The sequence below is a fragment of the Megachile rotundata genome, chromosome 6 (genome assembly GCF_050947335.1).
Source record: "Megachile rotundata isolate GNS110a chromosome 6, iyMegRotu1, whole genome shotgun sequence".
NCBI lineage: Eukaryota > Metazoa > Arthropoda > Insecta > Hymenoptera > Megachilidae > Megachile > Megachile rotundata.
This window is the reverse complement of record NC_134988.1, coordinates 16,678,132-16,702,873: the sequence shown is the minus strand read 5'-3', so window position 1 is coordinate 16,702,873 and position 24,742 is coordinate 16,678,132. Positions and strand designations below refer to the sequence as shown.

General features: G+C 51.9%; 1 protein-coding gene across 1 annotated transcript in view; it reads right to left on the bottom strand.

Moving 5' to 3' along the window:
- Nucleotides 1–2,151: 2,151 nt before the first annotated feature.
- Nucleotides 2,152–24,742, bottom strand: part of LOC100879788 (uncharacterized) — a 39,541-nt gene continuing 16,950 nt past the window's right edge. The window contains exons 2-6 of the mRNA XM_076532565.1: nt 13,247–13,459; nt 13,027–13,165; nt 7,225–7,351; nt 6,852–7,080; nt 2,152–6,041 (exon numbers count right to left, since the gene is read on the bottom strand). Of these exons, the coding sequence (XP_076388680.1) occupies nt 5,024–6,041; nt 6,852–7,080; nt 7,225–7,351; nt 13,027–13,165; nt 13,247–13,459 (1,726 nt within the window). The 3' untranslated portion in view covers nt 2,152–5,023. The remainder of the gene's footprint in view (nt 6,042–6,851; nt 7,081–7,224; nt 7,352–13,026; nt 13,166–13,246; nt 13,460–24,742) is intronic.

The window sequence follows — 24,742 nt, the reverse complement described above, 5'->3', positions numbered from 1 at the left end:
CGATAATAGCTCATTCGTTATCCGAATTTGTTTGTTACGATAAATTGTCCGTGAAGGTAATGTGGACATCGAGTTGTCATAAAAAATGAAAAGATCGCTTTGGTAGCCAATTAGGTGAACGTTATTTATTACGACGCGGCAATGAAACTAAGCCTCTTACCGTGCCGGCGCTTTCTCATTTTTTCAACGGTCTCGTATGTTTTCGCTGTCGCGCGTTTGTCGCACGCGACAACACGAATTTATTAATTTGCAAATTTATTCGTAACGCGTCATGCTCGGCTCGTAATCGCTCGAGGCTTATCCTCGCCGCGGCTCGCCATAATATCGCGAGCGAGTCATAGTTTACGATCGAACAGCGCGAAAAAGTTTCCGATAGCGAGTCGATCTCGATTTCAGTGGAGGCGCGAGAACAATGAATCGAACAGAAACGAAACTCGTTAGATCCGCGGGCAAAGAAACGAAGCATTATTTACGGAACGAAGGAGATATGCACCGGTATCCACGGAGAATGCAAATTACCGACTACCATAAAGGACAGTATGATGCGTGCACTGGTTGTTCGTAATGCACGACGCGTACAGCATGCACGTGCAACTCCTCTACGATTTACGAGCCAAGAATTAGACACAATAGGAACGACCGGCTCGCGTCTAATAACCGACTCGCGGCCATACTTGGCGGTCCGATTAATGTTCGCTGCCACGGTACATTGCCAGAATTTGCAAGTTGTTCGTTCAAATGGATTCGCGACATTCATCTCGGCCCATCGTTAAACCGTTTTTCTCCCCGAAAGCCTCGAGACCGTCTCGTTAGACGTTATTGTGCCTCCGACGACCTCGAGGTATCCTCGTAAAAATCTCCTAGCTGTCGGCTTGCTCGCTTCATAAGCGATCCTGTATCGGGAAAACGTTCGTTCCGACAGTTTTTCGTTCGCTGCTCGACTCTCGAACACCGAGGAGGAACGATCGAGGAACTTGTACGGAGGTCGCGTCGAGATTCGTCTGACCTTCCTGCTGGATTTCATCGCTTCTTCGCGTCGTTTCGACTGATGGAAATGGCCCGAAGGCTCGTAGCTCGAACGGCGGTTCGTGGCGCCTAGAAATCGCTGAAACGTTCGCCTGTCAACGCCAAATAAAGTCGAACAATCGCGCTTTCGAACGATAATTCGTTAATTAGTGTAGCCCGCGGATCGCTCGACGAACGCAAAGGAAGAAAAAACGAGCGTGTCGTTCGTTCGCGAACGTCCAACTGTTGCCGACAAAAGCGGCGCGTTACCTCTAATTACAGGCCACCGCGATTCCATTTTTGTTCGCGCTACTTTTGCGAATTTATACGTGCCGATTGTCCGCCACCGTTACCCTTGACCGACCGAAATTCGTTGAGCAACCTCCTCCGCTCTCTACTCTTACTCTTGCACCGGCAAAAACTCCTCCGATACGTTCGCACTTACCGTAACCGTACGCTGACGATCGAACTTTCTAAAAAAATCAATCATCCAGTCGCCGTGTACCCGGATGTTTCGATCGAACTTTAGGCGACGCTCGTTTTTAAGATTCTTGAATATGCATCGCGTGGAACGCGTGGGCGTTGCCTCAAGGCGAAATTAACGCCATCGTGACGCGCTTTCGTTCGCGTTATATCCATCAAACGATCTCTCTCTTCCCCTCTCTTTCGAACCACGTAATCGCGTCAATTTGCCGACCTACGATTCAGAAATCGATGCAGGGTGCGTCGCTCCACTTTACGTAACCGATTATGCAACGACGCTTGAGAATCGAGCACGACAAATTGTATCTTTCGTGGCGGTCGATCCAATTAAAGGGAATTTCTTTTTCTCGGGAATTTGCACGAAAAAAAATTCTCGCGCAAACATTACGTACGATTCGCGACGTCGGATTAGAATGGAATTAGCAACGAGGCTTTTGTCCCGACAGGAAATCTCGTGCATGAATCATCGCGTCACCTGTTCGCTATTAATGTCGTCGGCCTATTTATAGGTTGAAAAGAAAACCGACGTTCTTGGAAAAATCGACTCCCCGTATGGAAAAACAGCTCGGACCCGTGAAGCGTCTATCCGCCAAAATGGTTTTCATTTTTCCGCAACAATTCGCGATCCACGTAGTTGAAAGTAGGATCAACAATAAGCGTAGGTTTCGAATGATTTGCGGCATTTTATTTCGCACGTTATTAAAATTAATACAATGACAGAGATATGTACATAAGATCTTAACGCCTATACGCGCGATTCTTCTCGTCGCAATTAACCTCGGTATTAATAAACGTTACAGCGATAACGTAGCAGTGGTGATGATAATAATAATAATAATAATAATAGTAATAATAATAATAATAATAATAATAACAATAATAATAATAATAAATCATAAGAATTATAAGAATGAGAGCAATGATAACGATGACAATAATGACGATGATGATGACGACGACGACGACGGGATGATAGTTGAATAAGTTGGGGAACAGGCTGTATCCGAGTTAGAAAAAAAAGGTAGAGCAATACATGGCTCCGTTGCGAGGCTCAAAGATCAAAATTAATAAAATACGAATGTAAATAATTATAAATATTGGCCAAAAAATAGGCGAAAATAAATAACGACGAATTTGTCTGGAGAAATGATAAAACGATTAACTCGGATGCACGCCCTTCTCTACCGCGTTAATCCAACTATGTAGTATACAGGTCTCGATGATGTTTTCTTTGATTATCAGAGGCAACCATGAAACCATGAAATCACGCAACCATGCAACCACGCATCCTCGCGTTTTCACCCGCTCTCATCGCGCGCATTCCCGTTCTCATCATGGTGCGTCTCGATGTCGCCGCGTACGTCTTGGAATTTCCGCGAACGTCTTCGATACAATTCGATCGTGGAATTAAACATTTGAAGATACCGACCCCTCCTCGATCTACGAGGTTAAGCTCCACGAAATAACGAGAGGTTGTTATTCGATCGATCGCATTTCTAAGCTTCTCTGTCTCTCTTTTTTGCCTGCTGCTCCTCCTCTTGTATTCCGCATCCACGACAGCGAAAGATAGAAAAAGGCTTGGTTAGCGTCGACGCGCGATTCGTCGTTTCGGTCGGTACACGCTCGTCTTTCCTCCTCGAATCTTCTCGTCTCTCCTGCTACCATCCTCGTGCTTTCGTCGAAAGGCACGGTTCGTCACGGGATTATACCGCGAAGTACGACGAGGGAAACGAACGGGTTCGAACAAGAGGACGAGCAACGCGTATGACTAGTATATACGGACCGCTTCCTTCGATCACGGAAGTTTCGGTTCCACCATATTTTTGAGCGCTCGCTCCTTTCGCGTTTAATTACACGTATACATACGATTAGTTTACGCGTACAACTGTACGTTTGATCGTTGCGGTTGCACGGAGTCGAAAACATCGCGAGTTCGTTCGATGATCGAGCAGCTCCTGATAGTTTCCGTTTCTCGCGTACTTGAGACGTATATCCGAACGCGCGCGCGCGTTCTAATTGATTCTCTAAAAGATCTCTACGATTACGGCACTTGTACAACAGCATCGACGAGGAAAAGAAAAGCTTCTAAAAAACCGAGGTTCTTCCAGTGGCGGCGTAACGCGCGGTATTCGGCGATCGAGAGAATTCGTAACGTCGAATCGATCGTCCTCGAAAGACGCTATCGAACCAACGAGAAGAATTGTAGAAGCCTAAAGCTAGTCTAGGCTCTCAATTTCGATCGATCGATCACGACGCAACTCGTGAAATAGTGGTCCATACGATTAAGGCACTGTGCAATACGGAGAGATTTCTTTGCTCGTTCGCCGACTCTTCTCTCTCTTCGACTCGTCGTTACCGTCACCGTCGTGCGCGAGACACTGCACGGTGACGCGAACGGTACAAAGAAAAGTAGGCACTACGAATGTGCGTTTGCGCTCGCGGTCGTACATACGCGTATACGCGTATAAGCACAAGTATCGATAAACGCGCCAGTTCCCGACGCGATATCGCACGTTATTTCATTGCGCGCGTACATGCGTATACTCTGGTACGTAACCCGACCGCGATAGGATTATGCACGCGATTCTCTTAACGCTTACGATTAAAGGCACCGAAGTTATCGAATTTCGATTTTAACGAGATCCGTCGAACGGACCTCCAGGTAATTCGGATTACTGCTATCGCGGCCCCGATCGATCGCTATGGCTAAGTTCGCGAAATTGCCCGTTCGAGGCATCCAGTTGCTCCTCCGATTTTATCGATCAAACTCCCCTCGAACAACGAGAGTACGTTAAGGGAACAAACGCTTCTTCTACGCTGACCTCGATAAAATTCGATCGTAAAAGAAAAGGAATATTGGCGCGCATTCGTTCGCTCGACATAAACGTATATCGCCTTCTCGAGGAGATCGCGAGTCTGACATATGCCTGACATTTTCCGCTTTCGTAATAATCGAGGGAATCGGAGGAGTGTTTCGTTTCGCGAGCAACTCGATGCGCGTCGATCGTGCAAAATTCGCGGCGATTGTTTACGTGTTAATTCGAAAGGACGGCCGATCAGGTCAGTCTATCGGTAATGGCAGACGACGAGCTGCCAGACGATGCGTCTCGTTTCTTTATCACTCGATCCTCTCGCTCGTTCATTCAAAATCTCTACTAGCATCGTTCTTATTTACACATCCAAGGAATTTCCCTGTCTTCCACTCCCGCGTTACGTACGATAAAATCGTCGAAACTCGACGCGCTCGTAGAATCTCGGTCGTCCGAATATTTATTTACAAGGCGCGTCACGAAATATCGGTACCCTCGTCCTCGCACGAGCCTTTTCCATATGTATTTACAGCCAACGCATCCGCACCGATTTCGCCTCATAACCGGATACCGATTCTTCGTAACGCGGATTATCAAACTATGTACTGTACACCGTAAAATTATATGTACAACGGATCGCGCGAATCTCGCGGACCCGAGACTTTGAAGCTGCTCGAGAAAGCCGTTCGCGGGTGAAACATCACCGTCCTCTTCCTCTGTCGCGTCTACGAGGCTCCGTGGAACTGAAACCGTCGAATCCGTGCCTGCACCGACTCGCACTGTACCTCGCTGTACCTGGTGTATCTGCCAGCTCTGACGGGCTCGCGGATCACTACGTAGTTTCCGCCTCTCTCGCGAAGAGCTTCCAATCCGGTCTTTCCGTGCATCGTCGGCGGGCTGGACTCTTTGCTGAACTTGGTGTTAGTCGTTTCCGACGAGAAACGACTGAGAACCTTGCTGACAACTCCGTTGCATTCCCTAGGCCACGCCCTCGCGCGATGATGCCTCTGTTCCCATCTGTCGGACGACGAGTCCGTGCTCGCGAACGGGAAACTGGCTCTGCTTTGACTCTTTCCGTACAGAATGAAGTCCAGCGAGTCGTCCGAGTAGATGCTGCTCCGATCGCTCGAGCTGTCCGTCGAGATCTCGGAGACGGTGTCGCTGCCGCTGTCGCTGCAGTGCTGCTCTTCGCCCAAAATGAACACGGGCGTGCACTTGAACACTTCTCCGGCAGGCATCGTGTGCGTTGCCGTGGCTCTCCTCTGAGTTCCGGTCGACGCGTTCGTCGATGCACCCGTACCGCTGGAAACCGGCTCGATTATCACGATTTCCGTACCGGAAAACTTTTGCGCCAGCGACTCCATGTTCCGTTTGAACGTGTCCCTGCGATCGGAACTCAGTCCGTATCTAACAGGCTTGGCCGATAACTTTGACTTCGAATACAGGTTTTCCGTGTGCGCCGACACGGCTCGCGTAGCCGTGCTTTTCGTTTCGACGTTCTGGCACGTGTTCGTGTTCGTCACCCTGTGACCGTGTTTCTCCGAATCGTTCGTCGAGTTCGAGATCGACGACGACTGCTCCATCGAGACGCGCTTCGAGGTCGTCTTGCTTTCGCTCGACGACTCGTTTTCCGCCGCGGTCCCGTTCAACGATGGACAACTGGACGTCGACAGAGGCGGCTGCGGATCGTCAAACATGGCGAACCACGAGTGCTGAAGACATTCCGTGACGGTCAAACGTTCGCTGAAACACGAAGGAAGATTCGATTAATGTTTCGATCACGGGACATCTCTCGATTCGGGGCGATCGCGGTAATTGCGTAACGTTGAAACTCGCGAGGAAAGACGGAAGAAAAAGACGCGCTAAGGTGGGAGAGGAAAGTACGCGGTACTCGCGACGATAAACCGCGTTGGTAGCGAGATAAGCACGCTTTCGCGCTGGAAGGGCGAGGATATTCCCGGATGGAGACTTCCTCCCAGCTGTCCGACCGGTCGAAGATAAGGAAATCTACGAGTTTTTCGACGGAACTCGCTCGATGTGCCGACGCGTTCCTCTTCCCGTTTCGAAGAAAGTAGTCGACGTTGCCGTCACCCGACTCGAAGGCACGCCGATCGCTTCGCTTCCACGTAAACGCGGCTACGGACGCGACCGAGCCTGACGATCGGGTTTCGAGAGGCGGTTGCCGTGACCGGCTGAATTACGTCAACGGCGAATTTCGACGCGAAACGCGAATTTGCGATTAACCGTCGCGAGACGGTGACGAAAGAGCCACGGATAAGTATTATCGGGGAGCGGATTACCGAGAATTCGGGCACCGGTGAAAATAACGCCTTCGAGGAAGCGTGCGGTAACCTACCAGGAAGGTTTACCGCTCACGGCTTACTTCGAAGCGAAAGAAGATAGGTCGACGCGTGGATCTCGAGAACATCGTTCGTTAGGTGGCGTACGTTTGCATTATTTAGGTTCTAGGAACGAAAGCAATCGTCGATGCGACGATCGTGGTTATCGCTTTTATTCGCGAACCGACGACGAGCGACAGCGCACGTTACTCACTTTGGATCCTTGACCATCAGCTTGCGCATCAGATCGCGCGCCTCTTCCGACACGTCTTCGAACAGGTCGTCGGGGAAATCTAGGCGACATCGGCTAATGTTGCAGAACGTTTCCTGCTTGGTGTCGCCGCCGAATGGAGAGCATCCCGTTAGCAACACGTACAGCAAAACTCCGATTGACCACATGTCCGTCGCCAAGCTGATCGGCTCGTAGTTTAACACCTCTGGCGCTGAAACGAGCACAAAAGGCGACTTGTAGAGAATACGGTAGTCTCGCGACGCGTAGGTGGAAGAGACGAGTCGCGATCAAAAGAGATATTTCTTCTCTCAAAACGCGGGACGAAGTACGAAACGAGCCGATCGAAGATACTTACCGACATAGTCGGGCGTGCCCAAGATCTCCCTTATGTCCGCACCGTGACTGATATATCGCGAGATCCCGAAGTCGCAAAGCTTCACGTCGCAGTCGGGAAACTCGCCGGTGAGGACCAGATTCTGAGGCTGAAAACAAACGATCGGGAGAATTAAATACGTCCGTATTAGATTTCGTCCGCCGACAGCTAACGGCGGTTAACGAAGACAAAGGAGCTCGTTATCTTATTTCGTCGCAACGCGTAATTGCTCGCGATTCGTTCGACGCGATGCGATCTCTCGGCTCTAGCCTAAGCTCCCCCGAGGGCGAACATTGTTTCATATTTTATCCGAGAGACGTTTACAGCGAGAATAAATTATTTCGGGCGATCTTGTCGTCGCAATTATCAGGTGGCCAGCAGCGTTTGATAGCAGGGACGCGCATGAGAAACGTGTTCCCGGCAAAAGCGACCGGACGCGACACGGTGGCAGCAGTTGCTCGCAACTTGCATCGCCGTACTTTTTTCCACGGCTCGTAGTACGTGCACCGGTGTTTCAGCGATCATTACATGCCTCGTGCCTACACGATGCCACTTAATTAAACGTATTTAATAAACGACGATTCAGCGGAGCGTTCGTCACGTAATCGAGGCAATTAATCGTATCGCGAGTGCATGTACCGGACATTTTTTTCCTCTTTTCTCGTACATCCTTTCTCAGGCTCGTCGAGGTTGCGAGTAATTTGAAAAAAAAACAGAAAGGGACCAAAAAATGAGAGGAGCATGGGTTCGTTCGTGACGCGAGAGCGTAATAAAATGTGTACGCGAGCCTCGACTCGAGATCGCGATCTGAAGAGGAAGCGGGTCGCGATCGGTCGAATTTCGTGCGGGGACCGTTCGCGAAGTTTCGATAGAAAACGAACGACCGGTGAGTCCGGTTCGCGTCAGGATAATTATCCGTTCGCGAGCGGCGCCGAGGGGAGTAGATCGAAAACATCTGCTCGTAGGTTGCGAGCGGAGAGCCGCCGGCTGTGGTAGGTTTTAGAGCGCGGTGACGAGCACCGTGGCTTTTTCTCGAGAGCTCGCGTTACAAGAGCGTAGTTAGCGAACGTTAAGCGTCCCGTTGGCTACGCGCGGTGCCACTTAATTAAATGTATCGAATAAACGACCTCTCCTCTCGTCCGTTCGGTAGGTAATCGGTGCAATTAATCGCGATACACGAGTACTTTGTTCACCTGGTCAGCGCAACGGACATTTAATAAACTCCGCGATAATAGGTGCCTCCTCGAACCCTATTGCCTCGTTAGGCAACGAATTTTGTTTGATCGTCTCGAGGGGACGGAAAGAGACGGCGATCGAGCTAGGCCGCGTCGCGACCTTCTTTATCAGCGATCGTTTACATCCGCGTATCGACGCTTCGAGTAAGTAATCGCGTTCGGACGAGACGCCCACGCGCTCGTTCGCGTCTCCGCTCCTCTAGGCGCCCACGTTTCCGAACCGCCGCTGAGCGAACTCCGCTTCACGCTGCGAAATTTCTCAACCGCGTTTCCAACGTAAACACACGAGCCAATCGACACCTGCGGTGAAACTGTCGAGGTCACGAGGCGCGCCAGAAGCGGTTCGTTCTCAACGAACAACGTTATTGGAACTGGAAATTTTGGTCGAGGTACACAACGGAGAGAGTAGGATGGACGTCGTGCGCGTTCCTACCGCTCGAGGATTCAGTTTGTACGTTACGTTTCGTTATACCGAGTTACGAGTCGAACGTGACCAGACTGCATCGCGAGGTACTCGACGTCCTACGAATAACGCTCGTGATTTAAAAAGTGCTTCTGTAACGTCGAGGTCGTGGGACGTTTTGTTCGTGTCCCCTTCTGCTTACCAGCCGGTTCAAGCCCGTCCAACGAGTCCTACGAAACGCTATCCGCGCTACCCCTCTGCTTTTCGCTTCTCCTTTCAACTTTTTACCCGGCCGATCTTTAACCCGTTCGATCGGGACGAAGAAACGGGCGAGCACGGACGACACCGTTCCAACGGAAAGAAGGAGAGAAACGACGACGCTTTAGGAGTGACCGTTGCTCGACGAGACTCGACAGGCCGGTTTCGAACCGTCCGAGTGCCGGAAGTCGTTCAATAAGGAACAAAGACATTTCCATAATTTACCATTACGAGGTTCCTGCGTCGCTCGTCTTCTTCTGAACGTTCTTCTCGGACCTGGTCGCGAATCGCGTAGGCGTCGCGATCGATTACCGAGAACATCGTCGCGTGCTTCGTTCGTTTCGACGGAAAATTTCTCCACCGAAATCGCGACGAGATCGTTCGGAAGAACGTATCGTAAACAATGACAGAGCTTGTCGAACATTTCGCACGATCCGTAATTAGCTAGATAAGAGCGAATGACGAGTTTTATTTGTTCCGATTCCGTCGAAAACAAGTTGCACGCGAACGCGAACGAATTTTCGCGATGACGAACGCGCCTGGCATTCGGAGCGCGAAATACACGGTAGAAAAAGCGTGTGCGCGCAGTTGGAAGGCAGAACGCTTTTTAACCAACGGACAACGAATTGATGAGTATCCGTCTCTCGCGTTCATTGAAACTTCCGGCGGCTGAGAAAGGGGGAAGCGTTCCACTACACTGTACGCTCCACGCTCGACGGTCAAACACCAGAACGCGTGCGCGCGCGCGTGTTCGCGTGGCGTGAACGCGATGCTCGGAGTTCAGGGGAACGAGCAGCGAGAGACGGTTGTCCCGAGAGGTCAGCGGACCGGCTCGATCCGCGCGATACGAAAAAATCGGCTATCTCGTGAACGTCGACGAATCGATTTCGTCGAAGGCGTGCAACGGCCACGACGGAAATGGAATTCTCGGTACACGTCGCTGCGGCCACGTATCGAGGGAGTTCATCGATGAGACGGACTCCCTTTCTCGACGGAGGTCGATCGCCCCCGTTCTTCGGGAAAAAAATCGGCGAAAAGTGCGCGGTCGACGGTAGCGAAAGAACGACACTCGTACGCCAATTTCGAGTAACGCGATTAACGCGAGTCGACGATTATCGATGCGAGCGAGAACGGAGGAGAGTAGGCGCGGTCTTTGGCGCCAGTTTAGATATCGCGTCGTCTCGAGTGGATCGACGACGACCGTCTGATCGTTTTCCTGTTCGTTGGACGAATGCACGGCATTCCACGGGAGTTGTAACGCGCTCGATCGTAAGTGCGATAGCGCCGTTGGAAGAGTCGAACGATCGACACGGAGAGCAGAAACTCGCTTGTACGATCGAGAGACGTACGGTGGCGAACTCGAGTTTCTATCTATTCGGTCGGCGCCCGAAATCTCGTGGACGTCGGCCAACGAGGCCTCTTGGAACCGCGCCAAAGAATTCCCAAAGTGCATTTTTCCATTCATAACCGCGAGATCTATATTTGGGTCAGGCATATCGCGTGAATTCGTGGCACGACGGTATTTTAAGAGCGAACCGGAGGCGTGAATCGGCCGCGGAGTAACGTCCGCGTCCGTGTCCTCTCGAGTTTCGTCTGGCGAGCGTTCGACGATCCGTGGGGATCGATGGACGCGCGAGAAACGACGATTACTCGGTAACGCGCACGCCAACCAGAACGCGTCGAAACGGAAAGTCTGAAAAACGTAACACGATTTTTCCTTTCTAATCGGCCGCGATCGTTTCCATTCGGCCACGCTCTCGCGATCTCGAACGGCGATACCGAAAACGAACGAGGTCAACGATTTAAAAACGCGTTCTTACCGCTTCGACAGAGAGAACATTTTCGCGGCGTAACGACGCTTTCGCGTAAAGCTTCGATTCGGTTCAACGATACATTCCCGCCGCGTGGCGACGTTAGCGCGTTTAATCGAGTCGTTTTGCGTATCAGCGCGCATAAAATTATCTTATCGCTTGGAAAACATCGCGATAATTCTGGCGTATGCGTAATCCTCGGTGGTATCGGGACAGAAAAGACCCGATAACGGTCGGTGTAAAGAACGTTTAAAACGCGGCGCACGACGCGCAAAAGCTAAATAGTTTTATCGCGCGGTCGTTACGAAATGAAATTTTTCCGGTAATTCGATTCGCCGTTGGAAGCGGGCGGCGTCTCGTCTCCGCTCCGCTCGTAATTCAGTCGCGTAGGTACCCGACAACCTGCATCCCCGCAAATTGCTATCAATTTGCGAAAGCCGGGTAATTGGGTTGCATAACCGCGATCATAATCCGAGCCGTGTTAAGCGGAATAAAAAAGGAGGAGGAAGGCTGAAATACGCGAGCCGGCGCGTGTGTCGCCGAGGGAATATTATTAATACGACTCGTTCGCCTTGGCTCGCCCATATCGATCACGCCGATAATCGATAAACGCGTACTATGTTATATACCTACGCTCTGCCCTGCGTCGATCACGCGTCGCCGTGTCGCGACGTCGCGGTGTAGCGGTATCGAGCCATGCGCGTTGCAAATTGCGGATCGTTTCCATTGCCAAATAAGAAAAAACTGTGGCCGATCGGCGAGCAAACGGGCCGATCGATCGATCGATCGACCAACGGGCCGCGTGGCGTATCGCATGCAGAGCGCTCTTATCTATCGCTCGGAAGACGTATCGCCGATTCGCGACGCTTAGCGTAATTTAAACCGATTTATTGGCAAAATCGGTTGATTTATCGTCGCATAAAACCGGGACAATTATGCAAATCCGCGTCGCCACATCGACACGTTTGACACCGTTCTGTACGCGTCGAAAATTTATCGACGCGAGGATTCGTTCGAAGCTTTTCAACGGCGCGTCGTAACCGCGCCGGGACCGGTGAAAAAACTCGTTTCCGGATTTTCGTAGGGGCGCGGGCCGCGTATTATTCTCGAGATAAAAGGCCGAGAAGAGGGACGCGCATCGATCTATTTCCGTAGCAAAGTTTCGCGGCGAGACGAGACTCCCTCGAGGTTGGTACAAAAATAATTTAGAGCGAGCAGAAACACCCCATTGGCGCCCGTTTCGTCGGGATTCCATCGCGATGAATCGCTTTCGCGCTCCTGCCTCCTCTCCTCTCCTCTCGTCTCCTCTTTTCTCTTCTCTTCTCATCTCGTTTGTTGCACGCGTTACGTGCACCCGCCACGCTGTATCTTCGTTTTAGCAACGACGCTTTTGTTACGATAACGATGCTTCGTGGAAAAATAGGCCTCCCCTTCTCTTCCTTGCATTCCGGCGAGAGCGCCGTCACTTTCTAGCAAATATTTGAATTCGCGAGCGAAAGTTACTCTCCGAGGCTACAATGTAGAAACGTTTGACGAATTAATGCGTCCCTTCTCCTTCGTTAACTTTCGATCCGTTGGTAGTAACGCAACGGTAAACTCGATCGATCCGCCGATCATCGACCGCTCGTTAAAGATGCGATTCGCATTCGCTGTCGATGTCGACGCCACGGTTTCGCGTTCGCGTTCAGACTTTTGGCAAAGATCATCGTATTACGCGGATACCTTTACATAACAATTTGGGTCGTTCGCACCGACCGCGCTGCGCTCAATAGACTACGCTCGCTGTGAAACTGCCAGCTCTCGACCGAAATGTCGTCGCTTCGTGCGTTGCCAACAGCGGTTTCTTTTCTCGTTTCAGAGGGCAGAGAGGAACGGGGACTAGGCGCGATGTTCTTTCTCGCGTTCTTTATCCACCGATGATACGGTACACGCGTGCCAATTTCACGGGGGGATACATCCGTATAAGAGTCGTTTGCAGGCACGATGATGCACGTGGTTGTCTCTTATCTGACCGCTTCTCGATTGTTTTCAACGAATACGCCAAGATAAGAAATAAAATTTTTGCGCGCGGACTCACCTTGATGTCGAGATGAGCCACGTTCAAGGAATGCAGAAACGCAATTCCGTCCAAAATCTGCTTCAGCAGTCTGGCAACCTGTCGCTCTTCCGGAACTTCGTCTCTGTCCAATATCATCTGTAACTCGCCACCGGGAGCTCTGCGGACGAAAAACGTACTCGATGTGTAATGCGCGGAAACGTTGCGTTACGAACAAAGAGCAGAATATAATTTCGCTTACAATTCCAGCACCAACACCATCTCGGTGTTGGTCTCGAACACTTGATGAAGAGACACCAGGCGAGAGCAATTAGCCGCGGCATCCAGCACCGCGACTTCGTGTAGCGCTTCCGCCCTCAGTTCCTGCGCTCGTCTCCTCTTCCTCAGGAACTTGGCAGCCCACTGTCTTCCGCTCGATCTCTCCCGACATCTTCTCACCGTCGCATATTTACCCCTGCAAACAGAAGCGTAAACGGATGAGATTACGAAGTATGGTATAGAAACGTCTAAATTCTCGAACTCTGTCCGTTCGCGTTTCGACGTTCCGCTCCGTAAACAACGAGTGATCTACATCGCGGTCGATCGAAAGATCCGAGCAACGTCTAGAAAGCGAAGTCGCGCGGCCAATGCTCCTGAGCAGCGACTCTTTCGATTGTCCGCGCTCGAATCCCGGAGAACAACGGTGAAAGCATCGGCGGCGTCGATCGCGCGAGTCCTCGCGTTTCTTTTCGCGCTCGTTTTTCCACGACCCGTCGAGGACGACTCGAACGGTACGCGATTTCCAGCGGACGAGTCGTCTCGAGCGAGACGTTGGGCGGAACAGATGGACCGAGAGAGTTAACGTCGATGTAAGCGTCATTAGGGAGCATTGTTCGGTGGACGGTATCCCACAGAGCGGATCGCAGGAACGAGTCGAGGCCCCGCCGTTAGACCCGTCAACGATCGGCTATTTCTGTGTTCAGGTATACGCGCTATCCGCGTGGATACTTCCGAGCGGAAAGCACGCTGCGTGTCGCTTTAATTATCGGCGAGCGTAAAACTATTAACGACCGCGTTGATTTCGTAGACGGAAAAATTTTACGGTCTCGAGCAGCGTGAGATCACGGATGCAATTATCCGGGTGGCATTAACCTGAATCGGTGGACTCGTCGAGGGAGCAACCAGCAAAAATTCCCGATACCTTCGGTGATAAAGTTTCTGTACGGTTCTCGCGTGCGCTCGGCTCGCGTATTTTTCCAGCCAAGTCGAGTTATTCTCGCGGCGTCCGCGAGCATCGACGTGGACACTTTTCGCTCGATAAACTGGTTACGGAATCGACGTCGCGGAACGGGGCTAGCTCGTCTTCTCGCGGTGCAGCGAGGCTCGTGTATCGGACGCTCGAAGGTTGACGAACGTCGATAGCGTTCGAGGATTCGATCGACCGGTCTCCTTATCCGTGTTCTAATTACGCGATGTTCCAGAGGCGGATCTGTTGGTTCTTTATCTTCCTGGCGTGCCGAACAAACAGTCGAGAGACACGCGCGCGTTCGATATCGTCCAGCGAATAGACCCTCGACACGGCGATTTTAACGATCCGTGTCTGAGCGCTGGCAAAGGGCAGTGTTCCCCTTTGCTGTCGCTCGATAAGTTCGAGTGCCGCGACAAGAAAACGCTAGAGACGGAAGATCGATTCGACGAAGAAAGCCGTCTACCACAGGAAAACGCGATCGTTCACGAACGTCGACAATTACGGGTTATTTGGACGTTCGTTTACCGAAGGTTCTAATTTTCCAGCGAGGTCGCACCGTGATAATAACACCGTAGCGCTCGTTGTCGCTGTAGCAGTAATATCGGGTTTGCGGTTGTGGCGTTAGTCGAACGATTTCGCGAGCCTTTCTTACTCTCGAATCGTCTCTCGAAATCGTTTTTCGATCCTCGATTCTAAGCGTGTTACGGCTGCTAACACAAGATTACGTAACGCACGTAAACGCTAGGAAACAAGTTCAGAAGTCGAGGAAGTAAGCGAGCGAACTAGCGAGCGCGTCGTGGTTGCACTGCTATGCACGTGATCTCGATTTCCCTGCTCGAGAGCCCAGGTCGAACTCCCACGCTCCGTTGTTACCGCGCGTATGCACGATTCTCGTAAAGATCGCGCCTTCGACCAGCGCGTCCACTTTCCAGCCTAATTTGCTTCGAGAACGCGACGCGGTTCGTCACGAACTATTCAAGATCTACGAACGTGAAAAGGGAGGTGAAACTTTTGCTTCGCGAGCGGATCCAACGAGTCGTAGAAGGATGCTTCGCGAACGCGATGACGAAGAGATTCTCCCGAGCGGCAAGAAGAGTGCGGCAAGAAATCGAAATTGTGCTTTTCGTTCCCTCGAGGCAGCATCTGCGCGAGCCACGCGTTCGTTACGCTCGCCAACAAATTCTCCGTAATAGCGAGGAGGCAGCTGCAGCGAGCAACGATCAACAGGTGCCGCGATAAATCGAGGCCGAAACTTTGCGCGCGATCCGAGAGTCGGTTCTTGATTCGAGGAGCAAAATAAAGCGTATCGATTCGTCTAAACGCCTTCTCTCTGCGACTTGCGGAGGAGGAATCGAAGAAAGTTTCGCGCGCTTCTCTCGAGGTTGGTTCTCGTGACGTTAATAGGGTCAGCGCGCGAATCGTCGAACAAGATTAATGTTCGAGCGTGCTGCGTCGATAAAGTCTTGAGACGCGGTGAATTTTAAGTAGCCGTCGAGTTCGAGCCTAACGTCGCGTTAAACCAAGAGAACCAGGCCGATTCGAGGCCTCTAACGAGAAGTCGAGTGTACCTGTCCGACGATGTTCGCCAGCCTCTCGGATTTCTCCGCGAAAATACAAAGCGCCGACTGGAGTGACTCGTTGGAGGTTAATTACGCGGGATCATTAAGCGGTGACCTTGGAACGTATCGCGACAGAAACTCGACTTTCGTCCAGGAGAGCGTGGACTCGCGCGAGCGTGAATGTCGCGGATCAAACTGGTATATGGCACGGTTGCGACACCGGTATCCGCCGACCGCGCTTTCCATTGGCGTAGGTCAAATTCGTCGACCGGCGAAATGTCGATTCAACGCCGCCATTTTCACGACGAACGAAAGCGCTGTCCACGATAGAAGAAAACGCCAGCCCGATCGACGGGTTTCAACGAGAAATCACGAGGCCTCGACGTCGCGTTCGGATTTCTCCGCGAAAATGCAAAGCGACCGTTTCTCGAGACGCTTCGATTCTTCTAACGAGCCGGTCGTCGTCGTTTTGGTCCGCGCGTTCACCGTGAACGAGAAATCGAGGAAACAACCGTCGACCGTACTCTCCGTTTCTTCTTTTTGCCTTCGCCGGCCTAGTCGTTCGAAGAATAGCTCGGGGAATAACCGGTAGCTAATAACGACCGTGATCCGTGCCGTTGCTTATCGCGTCGAAACCCTGAAATTCGTCCACGACTTTTCTCGCGTTCGACGTTGAAGGATCTTTTATCGTCGACGAGCTCGTAAACGGTCTCGGCGAGAAAGGTAGGCGAATCTTCTCGGAGCTCGATACTTTTTACGACGTTAAAGTCGCTAAAGAGTGAACGGGAGAGATCCGTCGGAGCCACCAGGTGGCAAGAAGCTTTCTTCGAGGAGGTCTAATCGTTACTCGCGAGTTAAAGCGTCGCGTTCGCGAACTTACGATCGGCTTCCCAGAAACGACCGAAAGAAGGAAATAATACCTCGAACGTCGCGATCGCCTCAGCGACGTAACCGCGCGAAGAAGCATCGGGAAATCGTCGGGTTTCTTTCGCTTATCCAGGAGCTAACGACGTCGACGAACAGCGGTACGGATTTACGAGCTCCTCGAACCACGAACAACCGGCCAAAGCCGCTGCCCCGAAGTAGCTGGAAAGTGTACCGAACAGGAAACTGGACCGTTCCACTGCCGTGCTTCCCTGGTTAAAGAAACTCGCGGTCGCTGCTTCCTGCTGTTCGATCGCCTCGTCCGATACTCGCGCTACACGCGCATTCGACGAAACGCGTCGAAAAGATCTACGATCGGTGCTCTCGAGTTCGTCGCGTCGTCGTCGCAAATGTCGTGGGACCGCTTTCGTCGTCGACAGTTTCGCGAACATCTCGCGTTTAATATGTAGCGACGCGGCGAGATACTTTCACTATGTTTGTTTCTCTCGAGCAGCGACAGCCACGGTATTATTTGTCGAACGCGCGAGTCTCTCGGATTCGCGAGTCTTAAAGCGTGCTTAGGACTTTTACCGAGACGTTCGTACCGATCGGAACGCGCTCGGATACGCGCTAGAGATTCGATCGAGTTCACTCGTCGACTCGAAGGAACGTCGACGTCTCGAGAACGGAGCGGAGTCCCTTTGAAAATTCCTGGTCGTGGAAGGTAAAGTTCTAACCGAGGCTGAACGCGGTAGTGCCGCCAACTCCATAGAAAGTACACGCTTTCACCGTGGTATCTATGGCGGTACACGGTTCGTAGGACGCGCCTGGAGAATTCTCGTCGGATGTTCGGTATCCGCGGAACGAACGAACGGACAAGGTAGCGGTAGAAGGCGGTGTCCGTTTGCGGTGGGGTTCGCGTGGACGTAACCGCGTGGACGTTTCGGTAGTGGAGCTCTCCTAAATGGGAAGTCGGTCGTTTCTTCCCACGGCCGGGGATCAACCGCAAAGCTCGGAATGGCGCGTTACTTAAAACTACCGAGCGTAGACCCATTAAAACTGTATACGTAGCGTGGTGTAAGATCAACGACCCAGGGTCAAGAGAAGAGGTAGGGGAGCCGAGCAGAGCGTTAAGTGCTCGTTGCCCTCTGGTGTAGCGTGGCGGACCAGGAAATCGGTGCTAACACCGGGATCGGAGTCTCTTCTAGCGTCATGCAACGCAACCTCGTGTATCCGTCGTCCTTTAAGGCATCCATTAGCTTCCTAACTACTAAACGCGCCGGTGTCGGTCCGACGACCTCGCTCGTACCGACCGCGACCAGTCCTTCGCCAGGAACTTTCCTCCGTCTCTTCCCTCTTCGGGAGCTTGTCTTTTTATTTTTCTTACTCTTCCCTCTTCTGCTCGCTTCGTATCTCTCCTCCTTCTTCGGCGATCCGCTCCTTCGCCTCCTTCCGATACCGACGTTCGAGGGTCATCGACATCCGCGGTCGGAGACATTGTACGCGACGTCCGTCGTTGCTTCGGTTATCGCGGTTACCGGCTTCGCCACGCACCTTGCGCGCGTTAATCTACCACCGTAATCCCGCTGGCTTCTCCCCGACGCTTTCCAGCCGGCCTTGCGTATCCTTTCGCGCCTCGCGAAAGGAAGCCTATTCGAGGCACGAACGATCGAAGAAAAACCGTTTTAGGGTAGGTCGAAAAATCGCGAGGCTGCCCCTGAGAGACCGAGGTTGCGCAACGTTGCGTAATCGGCTAACGAGCCGCGAACGCAACTGGAACGAATTTCACCGCGTTGCGTTGGTAGGTAGGTAGCCGCGTCTCACCGCCGCGCTGGCCCGTTGCAGCTGTTGCACGATGGATTTACATTCGAGAGAGCACCGATACAGCTGGACGACGAACGCCGTGTCTCGGTCTACCTACCCCCGCTAATTTCTTTAATTGCGAACCGAGCCGAGCATAATTAATCGCGACCAGCGGCAGTCGGTTCGGTTTCCGTGTTGCGGGTCCGGTAATGAGATAAACTTAGTCGACGTGTCGTGTCCCGCCGAGCCGCGTCCCATCGGCGAGTAAAGAGTCGATAGACTATCCCCGAATATGGCTATCGCGGCGGAAAAATTCAGCGACAGTAAACACGACGCGTTTCACGAGCAATCTCGCGTGTTTCGTTCGCGACGCGTAATTATCTTCGGAGGAGAATCGAGCACGTTCTCGTTGCAGAGTTTCGTTCGCAGGTAAAAGGTTTAGCCACGCGTGGGAAACTTTTCCTACGTTCCGCGAACAGGTTCTCCGACAATCTGGTTAACCGAGAGGATCCTTTGGAATTTTGGCGGTCCAGTTGTTTGTCTTCGAACCACCTTTTCCTCAGCCGGAGAGGTAAACGAGCAAAAGAACGAGTCTGAGCAACAAACCGAATCGTCGTGGACGCAGAAACACGATCAACGGAATTATCGCGCGAGTGCAGCTTTTCCGTTGTCGCTCGTTAACGCCATTGTGCTGGACGACTCCGAAGCGCGAAGCGTACGACACGCGTTACGCAACGCGCGCACTCGATACGGCTTGCGGCTGTCCAGGATGGACCGAGAAAAATACACGGTTGAATATCGTGTCGCGAGCCAGTCGCTGCCATTTAAAGCGACTAGACTTTGCGGAGAAGATGGGGAGCTGAAACGAAATTGTCGATGTCGAGAGCGTATCCATGTACAGTGTACGCTTACGGTCACGTATCGCGACGATACGCGTGATTTTATCTCGGAGAACGTGTTTGCGCGTTTCGAACGCGGTCCACGGGCCAAGGATCCGGGCCAACAATTTTTTGCCGCTTCGTTACGACAGACAAAAATTTGCATAAAAAAAACAGGACGACCAGGGAATTTGAACGGGGACGCGGAACAATGGTAATTTTCTCGAGCCAGCTTGTTTTCCGCGTGGCACAGTCTTTCGACCCCCGACCTCCGCGGTCTTCTTCCAGCTTCCGATTCTTCACGGATGTCACGGCACGAACAAAGGAACGGCAGGACGAGAGAGCCGACTCTCGAGCAGGCATTTGGATTCCGTGCTCGGTTCAGGGTCGTGCAGAGAGGAATTCGCGAGAACGGACTTTGAGTAGAAAGGCTCGAAAAACGCGTAGCGATGGAATCGAGACGCGGCGCAAACACGACCCGTCCTTGTCAATTTTCCCCGCAAAAATATACAACGGCGGTGCTCGCGCGAGCACTCCGACCGAGCGGCTAGAAGAACTGTTTTACGATTTTTGTCAGATCGACCGCGTTCCCGCAGACCGCTTCGAATCGTTTCATTCGAAACCTGCTGCGGTCGAGCGCCGCAGAAACTTTTATCCCTCTGTACCGAGGATGATTATTATTACGGCACTGGATACGGGATACTTTTCCATTTGCTGGCTATACTTCGTTTCACCGACACACGGATGGAATTCTGCCGCAGGTGCCACGTCGACGGACATCGCGGATTTACCGGCGCTCAATTAATTACGTAAACGAACGGTCCGCGTTAGCGATTTGACCGAAGGTGCGCATTATCTTGCCAATCGGCGCTTCCTAGCGAACGTCTCTTCGCATCGGGAATTTCATCGCGTCGGTTTCTCGAGCTCAGAGACTAGCGCGGTAGCGCAGCTACCATTCAAAGGTCACGGAGAATCTCACGATTATATGCTATACATGAAAAGGAGGCTGACCAAATAAGCGAGTACGTTCAAAACTTTCACGCGAATTCGACTTCTTTCAAAAACTCTACTAAAACCATGATCACTAAATGATCCTGCGATTCGGTTTTTTCTCCTACACCCGATTCCAGGGAATCGCTGTGTATCACGCGATCGTTCTCTCCGATGCTTACGCATTTTCTCCCGAAGCGAGAAAGGTGGACAATATGGTATGCTATTCCAGCGCGGGTTAGACGAGCCGGTACGATTTGCAAGTCAAACGAGCGGTACCGAGGTCAAGGAGCGGACGCTCGTTTCGTGGACGAAAAGTTATCGTCGATGTCTAGAATGCTTCTCGCGTAACGCTGCCCTCGTCTGCGTGACACGCGTTCTAGCGATTCCGAGAATCGAGCACCCTCATCCGGACTCTTACCTCGAATTCGAGCGCAGCAAAGCGGATCGGAAAGTTTTGCCATGCTAATCGTGGCAACGTTTATCGATGCAAAAGAAGAAAAAGAAATACTAGATTGCTAGAACGACGCCACGAAAGAGGAGATACGACGAAGACCGATCGTGATCCGACAACCGTTCGTCTCGACCGTTCGGCGACTTCCTCTTGTCAATCGCTGAATTATGGCCGATGCGAGAGGACCAGTTTGGCTCCTTTCAAAACTTCCAATCGGTAACCGCGAGCAAACCGCACGAGGACGATTCGATGTCTCGCGAGAATAAAGCTGATCGTCGGGTTTCCTCTTTCGCGTGTTGATCGAACACGACTTCGTGATCGGATGTTCGGCCTCGACTATCGTGCAAGCGTTCGATAGCGATCTCTAAACGCACGCATGTATCGTGATTATCGATCGGTTCCGATGCTCTTTAACGGTTTCATTGACGGGAAAGAACCGAAGGAAAAAGTAGTCGAAAGGACGAGAGAAAAACGATCGAGATATCGATTCGTTGGACGGATCGGTCGAATACCGTTTCGAATTGGTCGCTCGTATCCCTCGGGGGTCCCGATTTAGCCACGGAACGCCGCAAAACGGCCACGAGGGGACGATACTTTGGGCGCTGTCGGGATTAATGCTCGTCACGAACGGACCGAAGGATGGGCGCCGACTTCCAAATTTCTCCAACGAGAAGAGAAAAAAGCGAGGCGCTCGGTAAGCGAACGTGGACGAAAAGGAGGAAGCTCCGGACGAACGGGGGGGAGAAGAACACCCTTGGCGTCCTTCGTCGGTCGCCACAGTTTGCTGACCCGGTTCGAAAAGAGCAAAAATCGATGTCGATCCCAGAAGGACGGGAAAAGGGACCCGATCGAGCCAAAATTGACCAACCGGTTGACGGGTATCGCGGACCAAAGTGCCTTCGCCGCATACTCGCCGACTATTAACGCGTTGCTTACCATTCCGGGAGATTTCTCGGCCCATTCGACGAATAGTTATCGATAACAACTATACCGCCGCGGCTCGTCTAATCGTTACGACCCAACGAATACAAGATAAAATGACTAACGCGTCGCGTCGTAGAGAACCGTAGTAGGGACTAATTTCCATAAACGCTGCGACTATCGATGCTAACCGCCGATGAATCACAATTAACCGAGGAAGATGTTGCGTTAAATCAAGGTGTGCCCTCCCGCATGAAAACCAAATCAAGTCGCGTGAGTCACGCGTGGATTCCACGCATCGTGGACTTCGGTCGACGACGCTGGGTGGGCGATCGGCCGAATAGCAGCGTCCTTCAGCGAGATGGTCTAAGCTCGACTCTTACAGAGTCCAAATTGTCGAATCGCGAGTTCACGTTTTCGCGTACTTCTCGTAAGTTTCTTGGAACGTGCGGGGGAATCGAACGGCGGAACGCGGGCCGACGAATCGTGGATTGCCAGAAATCGGTGACTAATAACACAAATTAACACCCACCGACGTTGCGTCAGAAGAAAGGAAAACAAGACGGCGGAGGGTAGGAGAAAACTCGTTTGTAACCGTTCGCTCGATGCCTCGTACAGATAGCGAGAGAGGGAGAGGGTGGGGGGTGGAGAGAGATAATCGCGAAGCAATCTTCCAACGCCTTTCACGCGAAGATAAGGAATTATCAGCGTTGACTAATCGTAGGTACTTTCTCACAATGGGGAAGCCTGTTGCGGGTATCTCTGGCAAATAAGTCCGGGCGATACGTACCTGCAACAAACACGAAAAATTCCTCGTTAGTTTCTTCGTGCAACCGCGAAGAATTCTCGCGGAAGATGGGATCGATCGAACGGACTTTGCGTTTTCTCTTTCTCGCGATAAAGCATCCGTGAAGGGTTAACGTTTGGTGCGTTGAACTTGGCTGCGCGCGTCACATGTAAATTAGCGCGAAGGGGCAGAAGAAGAAGGAGACGAAGAAGAAGGAGAATAAAACGAAGCAGAAGAAGAGAGAAGAGCGCCTCTTCTTTCCTCGTTCGCTTCCGCAGCGGCAGAAAGCGGGAGCTGGCGGTCGAACGTTCTCGCGGGCAAGAGGAACGCGTTCACGCGAGAAGAGAACGCCCGCCGGTTATCCTCGACACGTTATACACCGACTACGCGTAGGAAGGAGCTATCGAAAATCTCAAATCCCACTAACCTCGTTGGCGAGCTACCAAGCCGATGGTGCACGCCTTCGCTACGGATTTCTTTACGACCCGCTGGCAATTTATTTCTTCTTTACGTGCGACGGATATATATTTGCGATAGCAGTCGCCGCAGGTAACCGTGCGCGAGAGAAACGCGATCGAGCCTCAGGGCTCGAAACACTAAAACGCGGTGGATCCTTTTTTCGAGGCAACGTGTCCTTTCGAGTTTCGTGAGAACATCCTCGAGGAGACATCGTTCTCGGAAACGAACAGAAAGAATCGAAGGCTCGCCAGGAATATTTAGGAACGAATGGTCCGATCGTAAAGTCGATCTCCTTCGTTTGCGGTAAACACCGACTAACCGTTAGTTATTCGAGGCTCCGAAACGATCGACGAGCAAACGAGCGAAATTAACTCGATTTCGCGATAACGATTGCCGGTCGAGGATTCGCGGCGATCGATCGTTAAACGGACGTTAGAAACTCGGTCGCGTGACGTAACGTCGCTTTGCTCGAGTCTAACGATCATTGCCTTCCTTCTGTCTCGCACTCTCCCGCATTGCGCCAATCTTGCTCGGTGTCGAGCAAATGCCAGCGAAAGCCGGAGACCGCGTGAAATCGTAACGAGCGCTAAACCGTGTCGCAATTACTCGAACGACTGTTCGTCGCGAATCCTCCACTCGCTTTTGTATCGCGCGCGCTTTACGATTTTCTTTATTGTTCTAAACACGAACGCGGCCGTACTCCGAGCACGTATGATAGCGCGACGTACACGTAACGACTCTGCTTCGTCTTCCCCGATATGCACGTCGTTTTCCGTCTCTTCGAAAGATTCGGAAGAGGAAAGAGCGATACGGACTACCCATCCAAATATTCGGGACACGAATCTGCGAGCGTGCTCGCTAACGAGGGGCTCTATCGCGAGACGAAACGCCTAACCTCTTCGGGCGGATCGCGTACGTGAAAAGTAATCGGAAATATCGAGAACACGCTGACCGTGGAAGATAGGTGCGCGTTCAATTACCCGCGTTCGTTAAGAGAGGGGACCACGGTGATCGATAAAGGAAGGTGCACGAGTTTCGAACGGATACCCACGGTCGAGAACCGGTTATCACCAACTACCGCGGATCAGAGACCGTCCGACAAAACAATCTGTAAAAATTCAGCCGGTCATTCGCGAAAGTAATTTAATCGAAGATCCATTAAACGAATACGCTGATTTGCAAATTCGCGCGGATCGTTCGTTCCTCGTAGCATCGTCGAGTATCTAGGTTATCGCGAGTTGCTCAACCGTGTTCGCGGCGTTATCCGGCAAGCATAATAATTCGTTCGCGAGAAACGTGCAATTTTGCCGCTTTCGATTCGATACTGTGCAACGCGATAACCACGGTCGGAACGTCGCGATCGTTTACGCCGCGCGAGATGAAATGATCCGCAACGCGATGGGCTGTTAGAAAAATATCATCGCGATAATAGCGCCAGCGGCAGCGATTCGTTTTTCCTTTATCGAGGCGGCTTTTTCGCGCGCCCTCCATGCACGGCGTTCGCCATCGTCGAGAAAGCAAGCAGAAGATGGCATTCCAGGTGGGGTTAACCTCCGCGAGGACGCTCTATTCTTGGAAGCTGGATCTACCGCGTCCGTTACTCGCGATAACTTCTTTCCTGATCGGTTCGCGATACGCTCTCCGCTCGCCACGCCATCTTCCTCGCAGCGCCGTTTCGTGCAATTTATTTGCTTCCACTCGATTTTAATTACCCAGCGATATTCTTTTTCGCGTTTTCGTGTCGTCGCTCTTCCGTTTGCTCGTTTTCGCCGTGTATAAACGGGTGACGATTCG